The sequence below is a fragment of the Urtica dioica genome, chromosome 4, assembly GCF_054948205.1.
Source record: "Urtica dioica subsp. dioica isolate 48M chromosome 4, U.dioica_male_clone48M_v1_H2, whole genome shotgun sequence".
Classification (NCBI taxonomy): Eukaryota; Viridiplantae; Streptophyta; class Magnoliopsida; order Rosales; family Urticaceae; genus Urtica; species Urtica dioica.
This window is the reverse complement of record NC_142759.1, coordinates 5,576,702-5,586,976: the sequence shown is the minus strand read 5'-3', so window position 1 is coordinate 5,586,976 and position 10,275 is coordinate 5,576,702. Positions and strand designations below refer to the sequence as shown.

Sequence of the window (10,275 nt, the reverse complement as noted above, 5' to 3'; positions counted from 1 at the left end):
TTTGATTTGAGGTAATGAAATGTAATCACATTTTGAAAATCTCATTAACATAATCACATTTCCAGAAATGCAGGATTACAATGTTTGATTGCACAATTTAATCTTTTATATAAATTCATGGTAATATTACATTATTACATTTAATTTGATAAGATAATATTAACTCTAACCAAAAAAAGTAATCTTTAAAAATCTGAGAATGTGATTAACATTACCTTCAACCAAACACACTCCAAGTATACGATTACACGTTATAGCTAACAATTTTAGACGATTAAAGTAAATAATTATGAACTAACTTACCCCCTTTTAAGATTCAAATCAAGCCGCTGGCCCGTGTAACTTCGTCGATATCATAATCGTATAGGATTTAGAACCATCGCCAATTAAATGCATTTTGTTAATAGTTTTACGTGATAGTACACCTCGGTTCAAAAAAATTTGTTAAAAGAAAATATGTGGTATGTGAACGTGGTAGTGAGTGTACCACCAAGGTAACAAACAATTTTACTAATAACTAAAAACGGTCCCACATAGAGGTACAGATCCCCCAAGTATGTATAATGAATGAAATGCCCCAAGAAGGGATTTAATTTAATACAATCAGATATGCTTCCTTAAGTTCAGACTAACAATGCAATGCCTACATTTCAGTTTATAGTTTCTTTTCTTTTATATTCTTATTTTTCAATGAATCTTGAATCTAACAAGAGAATAGAGGAAAATAAAATGAATTCCTCTAATAGTTGAATGGCCAAATACAAGTTGTGTTTACATCAGAATGCGGAGAACGGCAAGACCAACAGCAGATATAGAAACAAGAGTACCTATGCAGTATTTTATAACCTCGTATTTAGCCGCTTCTAATTGGGCTCTTAGAGCGTGAATTTCCTGTTACACATATATGAAATGTAAAAAGAAAATTAGAGATGGAATAATATTCGAAAGGTTTCCTAAATATTTCAGTCACAGGTCTTACTCGATCAAGCTTGTTAGTAAGGTTAGTGGTCTCAGTATTCTGATTGGAAAGCTCTTCCCTTATCCTCCTGCATTTGAACGGGCGTTAAAGTTTTTATTTTTTTTTATTTTTTTTTAAAGAGATCAAACAAAATTAAAAAGGAGAAAAAGAAATTTATATAGAGGTTAGAGCTAGCAACTTTAGATAATTAAAGTAACGAATCTGAACCAACTTACCCCCTTTCGAGATTCAAATCAAGCCGCTGCCCCGCTGTAACTTTGTCGATTTCATACCTGTTTTGTATTCAGAACCAGAGTCAACTAAAGGCATTTTGATAATAGTCTTACATGATAGTACACTGGACATAGAAAACCAGACCTCAGCTCATTGCGCATTTTTTCTATATCATTTCGTAATTTTTCTGTCTCGCGTTGCAACAATGAAAAATGGTGATCCTGCATATTGTTTGTAAGGGGCCATAAACGATAGAAGCACATCAACAGAGGCAGTTAAAATAACGAACCAAAGTGGATCTTATGTAATTCATATAACAGTATGACAATGCTCTAAACATGTGCGCAGCACCAAAATTTTATTTAGCACTATTCAGACACAGCAACATTAAAACTCCAATCTGGATTGGGACATCATTCAGTATATCTAACTTTTAAGAGCTCTATAATCAATAAAATGATGAGATGAGATGAGAAGGGGGAAAAAATTAGACATTTAGTACCTGTGAGCTTTGAACTTCGGATTTGAATTTTGACAGATTGGATTCTTGAATCATTTCAATCTACGAAAATGCGAAACAAAAACCCAGCTTTAGATAGCAAGGAGATCCGGAAAAACTAAATTAGATTTCTTTTTCTTTTTGCTTTTATAAAGCCCAGTAATAGGAAAGCAAAGCAGCTCACTTTCTGCATTTCGGCATTTGAAACAAAGGAGTGAGACACATTTTCCAAGCTATCATTCAACACCTCAGTTATGGCAGCCGTGATTGCCTCAGCATGGTTCGAGGGAACGCCCTGCCCCTCTAGTTTTCTGACCTAAAACACAATGTGGATCTCTTAGTCTTAATACTGACCATTTGCAGTCTCCAATGGAAAAAGGAAATAGCAATTACCAATGCCAAGGTGTCAACAAGAAACAGGCGTTTTCCATTGGACTTGACGAGCTGAGAAATTTGTCTGCAATCCAAATGCCTCAACCCTGACCCCGGGAAAATGGACTGCGAAGCTCCGAAAGCCCTAACTCCAGACAATCCGATCCCCAATTTACTTCCCAATCCCCGCCTACACGCCGTGGTAACGGCCATTGAGGTTTCTTCTTCACCTGACTCCCCAAATTCTACGCAGAACTTTCTTCAATCTTTCAAAACCCTAAATTTATCCTAAAACTCGAATCAACGCAATCCTCGCAAATGAATACGAATTTTTCCAACAGTGAACGGAAAATTAAAATTAGAAATGAAATTGCGATGAAACGAATCATCATACCTCGATCTGTAGATGAAATTAATGGAGGACTTGTAGGCGACGGAGAGAGAGAATGCCAACGAAAAAAAGCCGGGAATCGCTGAGAAAATCTAGAGGATACAATCATACAAAGCAAAAAGATATTCTAAACGAGAAAAACTCTCTGATTGAAAAGCCTAATATCCATTCGTTTCAGAGTCGCCTCTTTCGCACGCTCACGTAAATAGCAAAGAGAGAGAGAGAGAGAGAGAGAGAGAGAGAGAGAGAGAGAGAGAAGTTGCTTGTAGTGGTGAAGAAGAGCTGTTTGGATTTTACCAAGAAAATGGGAGCGAATTCACGCACTGCGTTCATTCAAATTGCGCGTTCTAGTTTTGCGTGCCAAACTCAGGCCATATTCGTCGAGGCTCTTATTAATAACACCGACTTTTAGCTGTTTCCGAGAATAAACTACAAGCCACATGGTCGGTAAAGAAGGAAATCATAGTAATTCAACTCTATCATATCATATAGCTGATAATATAACACCGACTTTTAGCTGATTTTGTTTAAATGTTTTTCTTACTAAAATGTAGAGAACTAAATAATAAAATTCATAATCAATATTATTATATTGATATTTTATCCGTTTAGGTACGTTGATGGGTATTGAAATTCTATTCGAGTACTATTCACGAAACAAAAATTCCGATGTGCTATATTTTTTTTAGTACTATTCATAAAGAAAATTATTTTGTTTTTATAATAATTAAAATACATTTTTATTTAAAATTTTCATTTATTAATACAATTCTAGTTTGACCGAAATTCTGACACTATTCAAATTGAAATACTCCAGTCCATTGCTGCCAAAATTCCGGTTCAACCATAACGGAATTCACGAATTCTCATTCTGATCGAACATCAACGCCCAGGTTTAGACTTGATATTGATACATGTATTTTTATTTATGTCTAATTCGGTTTTTTTTTAAATGTATATTTTGATCTGCAAATATAAACAATCTTCTTTTTAGTAAAAAATAAAACTTAAAAATATATTAATGACTATATGTTGTCCATAATTTGTCATACTTCGATTTTTTTTTTTTTTTTTTTTTGTTCTTTGTAAAAACATTTCCATAAAATCGAACCATCAGCCAACCGTGACTAACATTTAAAAATGGTGGTTATAATAATAGAACATGTTTATTTATGTCATAAGTATTCTCAGGTCTAATATGTACAGCTTAAAAGGGTTTTTTTCACTTCTTGGCTACGGAGTCCAAGGGAAGTTTGACATACGTTTCTCATTTCAACATTATTAAGGAATCCATTCAACTGAGGCGTTTGGCCCTCAGGAAAATAATAACTGTAACCACCAAAGACCAAGGGAAATATAATCCTGAGAAAATTCACATTTCTTCAAATCCTGTATGGACCACTTTCTGCGGTGTAATATATAGACGACATATACGCCTTTTAACTGTCTGATTATGCAACCTGTGTCGCAGATTCGAAGCTTATTTACAAATAACCTAAAGTTCGAGATATAATTCAATTTATTTCTTCATCCAACAACTTAAAAAAAAAAAAAAAAGCTCAAGTTGAGAATATACACACAGCAAGGGAATCTGAATCGGACTGAGAGCGCCCAAGTCTGAGATATCGCACCTTGGATTCCACAGCAAGGGAATCTATGTCTGCTCTGTTGGGGTGGAGCCACGGAAAATTGGATAATAGGTGTCGAGATCAAGAAGCTCAAGGATTTGCTGCGAAGCCCATAAATAAGAAGAGTGACCATCGATGAAATCTGTTACATCAATCTGCAAGGAGGAGAGAAAGAAAAATGAAAATAAGAAATAGATTAGTTTTGTTGGAGAGGACAGTGTCGCTTATAGACAAGTACATTTTCCGACTCTCAGAGAAATCCTTACATTCTCAATTCCCGGGATATTAATTGGTTGAATTCCAGCTAATCCTTGAGTGAGCAAACTGGAAGGACAAATGAAATAAGCTGCTAATTTACAGGTTCCTCGACATAAACAGAAAATCAATAGATTGGACTACCGATCTTATTAGTAGTTTTAAGGGTTCGATTGTACGAAAATAATCACCCGGACAAGTTTTATATTTCCCATATTATTTAAGCTCATAATTGATAATACCTGGCACGGAAAGCAACTCCGAGCGTCCAATCATTTGTAGAGTATGCATTCACGAACCTACCAGCTACCATCTGCAAACAATAGGATGTTATACATATACAAAACAATGGAGAAGAAAAAATAAATAGATATATAAAAATATTCACCTAGAACGCATTTAAGAAATTACAAAGCATGAAGAATTACAGCAAATACCTTCCTAGCAGCTCTCCAATTCTCGTCTCTGATTGGAATTGGCGCCCCAAGAAGCACAACTCTTTCAACGATTTCAGCTGCCAAAATTCATTACAGTGATTAAATTTGGGCTTGCATTGCACATACTGCAAGAAATTTTAAGCCAATATCATAGTTACCATCAGTTTCCGTCTCAGCCAAAACTTGGAGACACTTGAAAATGACACGAGCCCCGAGAGAGAATCCCACAAGTGTCACAGGCCTGAAAGATCCATGAAAGGATAGATGTTAGATGAAGCGAGCACTGAGAAACACGGGCGATTTTCGATCTGCAGATATCTTCCAAACCTGTTCCCATGTAACCCTTTTAATAACACTTCAGCAAGCAACTTTCCTGCCTTGTCCGACCTAGATTATGACAAAGTTCCAGTCACAAACTTAGCATATATATATATGACTCGGCATTATCTCAAATAGGCTGATAATTATGACTAAATTGGGTAACTAAAATGATAACAAAACTCCATCGCTGTCCATCAAAAACAATCATCTCAATTCTCAACGAATGAGTTAGTGAACTTGAGTAGAAATATCCCACTGAAACCATTTAAAGAGAATATTAACCTATCAATGGCAATCGACCACTTGCTGTCAATGAAATCAGTAGCTGCAAGTAATGTTGCAGGCCAAGCCAAAGCTGCCAAAAGCGTGCTTAGCACAGTCATCATTGCACCGCGCTTCATCAATTCCAGCGCGAGTCCTACAAGAATTAGCATTCACATTGCTGTTCTATACAAGCTAAAATGATAAAACAAACATGAGGGTTCAACTCATTTACTTGATGTGAGCCAGTCCTGGATTGCAGTGCTAACAGCAATCAGATTCTTAGACTCCCATTGCAGTACATACCTAGAATTGTCAAAATCATCAGATAAGCATATACGCATAAACCACAATCTCTAAATCCTAAATCAAAACATATATAAAAACATAGAAGATTGAAACAGTACAAAGGAAAAATAGACAGACAAGATAGGTAAGAATATAAGGAGACACCTGCTCAAACTTGCATATACACACACAAGATAGATGGTTTAAGGTTGCAAGAACTATCTGGATGAGATAACGGTTATAGGGCCTCTTCTAAAACACTTAAACGTACCTTATCTCAGGTTATTTTTATTTTATTTTTGTTATTCCACCCACCGTTTAAGTTTCAGATTTTATATGCCTAGATATTTATACTATTAAACTAGTATTTATACTATTAAAAATCACTGTTTTCTAGTGGACCTTATACCCTGCAATCTTTTGAGAGAAGGAAACTCAAGTTAACTATTTAGCCAGTTGGTCGTGATGACTCGTAACTCAGATCACATGGGAGCAAACCACGATATGGAGCTATTGGCCTTAACTCGTGGGAGTTTCAAGGATGATGATCAACTTTTTGACGGTTATGAGGGAAAGGACTAGAACAATAATCAATTACAAATGGTATATATACAGAGCATTTTGGTTCTGTTTGTTTAGTTGTTCAAAACTAGTGGAAGAAAACATAAGTTTTGATTTTTTCTAACTTTTTACCCCATCTCTAAATTTGAATAGCTTTGCTTACATATATCTTGGGTAAACAAAATGAACTTGGATCTTTTGGTCCCAATTTGGCTAGTCTGTAGTTAAAAATATTAAGATCACTTAAAATCTTTAAATTAGGGGCGCACAGTCAGCGGGAAAATGCCAAAGCCACAACAATTAGGATTTAAACTAAATATAGTTACATGTTATAAGTTTGGACACCAATATTAAGATCACTTAAAATCTATAAATTAGGGGCGCGCGCACAGTCAGCGGGAAAATGCCAAAGCCACAACAATATGGATTTAAACTAAATATGGTTACATGTTAGAAGTTAGGACACCAATACCTTTCCAAATTGTCAGTTTGCCCTTCCCAGGGTCGTAGAAAATCTTCACGATCAAAAACTAATCCTGATATCATGATCTCAACTGCTAGCCTCTGGTATAATACAAAATTAGAGTTGAGATATTATTACTTTGTAGAAACAAGTTTCCTTTTCAAGAGGAACCGAGACACGAACACGGTTGAAAATAAAAACATGTGTATAAGTTGCTGGGGCTGTTAGTACTGGTTAAAGTAAAAAAAAATATTATATATATATATATATATATATATATATATATGTAGAGAGAGAGAGAGAGAGAGAGAGAGAGAGAGAGAGAGAGAGCAGGGAAGCTGAAAATACTAACGCCTTGGTTATGATGATCTCCTATAGCTTTAAATTCAAATTCATCTATGCTCCCCGTTCTCTTAGCCATTTTGCTCCCAGTAAGTCCAGCTCCAGCAGCTAGGGAGAGAAGAAGGGTCAAAAGAAAGCCAAATGGTTTTCATAAACTTCACTTCTAGTTTAACAGAATGGTCATAGTAACGAATACTGATTCCTAACCAGCACGATTAAAACTATTCAATCTGCAACATCTTTACGAAGTTCTGATTTTTATCACTTGAAATATTGAGCATAACCCCAGAGCATTTCAAGGAAATGAAAAAAGCATTAACTTTAGCATATACAACACTGTAGCAGCATGTATATATTTATGTTCACAGGCTTGGAATATTATATATTGTTCCAAGAATGACAACTTTTTTCTTCTCAGATTCAATATATTATGACTTATGAGCAGTATAGGAAATATAGATGCTATTTAATAAAACGTTCACCTCCAAAAGACGCGGCAACAGCAACAGATCCAGCAACTGTTCCTGCAACACTGGCAGCGGCAGCGAAACCAGTTGCCCCAATGATGGGTATAATAGTGCCCAGTGTTGGAGCTAGAGCAGTCAGGCCAGCAGCGATTGCTGGGGCAGCCAACCCTGGATATAAAAAAATAAAACTAAATATTAAAAAATAAAAGTAAGAGAGGGGTGAATTTGAGACATTTAAGAGACTCGGGAGGTGAAAACGAAAGTCGGATTTTGAAATGATCAAGAAATATACTATTTATGTAAAGGGTCTATACCGCCAGTAATTGCCATCAACGTTCCTCCGGTTAGAGCAGCTGCACCGATGATACCACCGCGCTTCCACTTCGCCCATTTTCCTTTTGATGAATCAGTTTGTTCTTCCTGTGCCTCTTCCTCTTTAGCCACGGCCATGGCAGAACAAGCAACCATTGTCTCAATAGCTTCCTGCTCAAAGAAAAGCATCCATTTATGTACTTAACTGATGAAAATGATCTTTTTCGAGTAAGACAACGAGTTCGCACAAACGGGCATGGTCAGCACGCATAACGCATATGAATGAAGCAACGATGAATCCAGACCATCATAGCCCGATGTTACAAATTTTAATTTATTTTTCTTGGGTAACAATGTAACATAAATGATCTGTATTAGCACAAAAATTTACAGCAACCACATGTCAAGTGAGCTAACATACCATTTGAATCCACTTGATATCGAGCCAAGTCGCCAACAAGCGTAGAGTCACACGATGCCTGGCATCGTATCCCTTTCTTTTGCGCGTCGTTTTTTCTTTGCCTTCGTGTTTGTCCGCCAAACAAGCCGAGAGAAGCTCATAGAGAACCGTCACTTTTCTCTGATAACCGAGCATCTTAACCTCATCGGCCGGCCTCTCGTCCGCTTTAATGCTACGCCTGTCAACTGTGTCTTCAGTGCCCAGAGAATTCACATCGACGGATTTCTTCTCCTGAACTTCCGTTTTTACCCCTGTTTCTTCTTCTTCTTCTTCTTCTTCTTCTTTCATGTTGGCCTGCACCTCCGCCGTGGAACACTTCTCCCGCATCTCATTCTCGTACTCTCGCTGCTTCTCTCTCTTTGATTCGTACGACTTGGAATCCTTCTCCATGCTGAGCCACATCGCATCCACCGCCTTTGACAGAGCAAGTTCTTGATCTGAGCTTTGAGAAGAGTTCTCGCAATTTTCTTCAGATAGCAACCTCAAAAACTAGCATGGAAACCCCCAAAAGAAATGGAGAAACGGTGAGCTAACAATAATCCAACGGATCGAAAAGTTTAAAGACCTTACAGCCCCAATGTGATGCTTAGCCGGAGAAGACCCGGCAGTTTCCTCAAGTCCAGACCATGCAGCCGAGTCAATCTCTAGAAACCTGTTCATAATACGATTTGACCTAGTTAGCCATGGAAACCTCACTTTGTCTTCATAACTCCTCTCTCCTAAATCCAACAAACAAGCGTATGCAAATGGTAAGTGTGATCATAATATCTTCAGGCTAAGTCTTTCAGATTATTGCAAAATTACTACCAAATGAGGGAGTTACAGAGATATCATACCATCATTTGCTTGCCATCAACGATGAGAACGAAATGCCGAAATAAATTCAAATCACTCACAAATTTATTTTTAGAACACCTAAAAGTCCGCCTACAATGACTAGAATTCCAACAAAATGAATTCCGAGTGCGAAGATCAATTAAAAACAAAAAAACTAAAGCAAACCAAGACGATCTCTTCCAATCCAGAAAGCGCCAATAATTGGCAATCAAACGCAGCAAAAACTGCGATCACAACAAGGATTTTCGAAAACAAAGAAGAAGAAGAAAGACAAAGACGAACCTGAAGATCGGTCGGAGCAAGTCAGAGTGTTGGTGGACCCAGAGGCCAGGATCTCCGGCGACCGAGTCGCTGCTGCTGCCGCTACTGGTCCGCTCATCGGACGGCTCGTCATCGTCGGAGAAGAAGGAGCCCAATGGACGGTTCTGATTGATCTGAGCCTGGTGGAGAGCGAGAGCAAACAGAGCTCCCGAGGCGTATCGCTGCGTCGGAGTCAAAAACGACGTCGTCGTAGATGAACTCGCAGACATTGTCGTTTCTATTTTAATTTGTGTTTTCAACGACTTCGTTTAACCGCTTTCAAGCAATGGCCTGTAATGATATACTTTCTTCTTCTTCTTTTTTTCTTTCGAAATAGACCATAATGCTATACTTGTTTATCAAGCAATGTGGTCAAGATTTAAGAAATTGAATAACGTGTCACGGAGAGAATATAGAGCAATAAGCACCTGTCACGCATTAATCAGTGATGAGATTATTTTTCACATACTATTTTATAAAGAGAAAAAAAAAATTATAGGAACTCTGTATTGGGATAATTGGTTTATTGTAGTCTGAGCAGAAAATAAGCACATACTTTAAAAGTTAAGTAATAATTTTAATTATTTTCTTATACAATTAAGTGCACTGTATTTTTAATTAATTTTATTAATAAAAAGAATATCACATAAGTCAAAATAATCGTTTTATGACTTTATCTATATATTCATACTCATAATGAATTTATTTAAGAATGATGTTCTAAATCAAGTAAGCAAGATATTTAAAAGTTAAGTAATAAGCACATACTTTAAAAGATAAGTAATAATTTTAATTATTTTCTTAATACAATTTTTTAGATTCATTGAAGAGATAAACAAGATATTTTTTTATTTTATAAAAATTGTTAACACTAACTAAATAGATATTG

At 36.5% G+C, this 10,275-nt stretch overlaps 2 protein-coding genes across 3 annotated transcripts; both read right to left on the bottom strand.

Moving 5' to 3' along the window:
- Positions 1–462: 462 nt before the first annotated feature.
- Positions 463–2,915, bottom strand: LOC149399657 (protein FMP32, mitochondrial-like). Of its 2 annotated transcripts, none has more exons than XM_089613578.1 (8): positions 2,458–2,915; positions 2,085–2,351; positions 1,876–2,007; positions 1,695–1,754; positions 1,337–1,413; positions 1,195–1,251; positions 980–1,046; positions 463–891 (listed from the first exon to the last, which is right to left on the bottom strand). In XM_089613578.1, the coding sequence occupies exons 2-8, from the start codon at positions 2,274–2,276 to the stop codon at positions 772–774; spliced, it is 705 nt and encodes a 234-aa protein (XP_089469704.1). In that variant the 5' UTR covers positions 2,277–2,351; positions 2,458–2,915; the 3' UTR covers positions 463–771. The 2 variants fall into 2 exon arrangements, with proteins under 2 accessions (XP_089469704.1, XP_089469705.1); XM_089613579.1 differs by having other exon boundaries at positions 2,085–2,340.
- Positions 2,916–3,796: 881 nt separating this feature from the next.
- On the bottom strand, positions 3,797–9,730 carry LOC149399656 (transmembrane/coiled-coil protein (DUF726)). Its single transcript, XM_089612836.1, has 15 exons — positions 9,369–9,730; positions 8,820–8,901; positions 8,211–8,738; positions 7,792–7,960; positions 7,493–7,645; positions 7,021–7,118; positions 6,678–6,769; positions 5,592–5,662; positions 5,378–5,513; positions 5,102–5,161; positions 4,933–5,015; positions 4,775–4,851; positions 4,580–4,650; positions 4,349–4,406; positions 3,797–4,237 (listed from the first exon to the last, which is right to left on the bottom strand). The coding sequence occupies exons 1-15, from the start codon at positions 9,614–9,616 to the stop codon at positions 4,109–4,111; spliced, it is 2,055 nt and encodes a 684-aa protein (XP_089468962.1). The 5' UTR covers positions 9,617–9,730; the 3' UTR covers positions 3,797–4,108.
- Between the last annotated feature and the right edge of the window lie 545 nt (positions 9,731–10,275).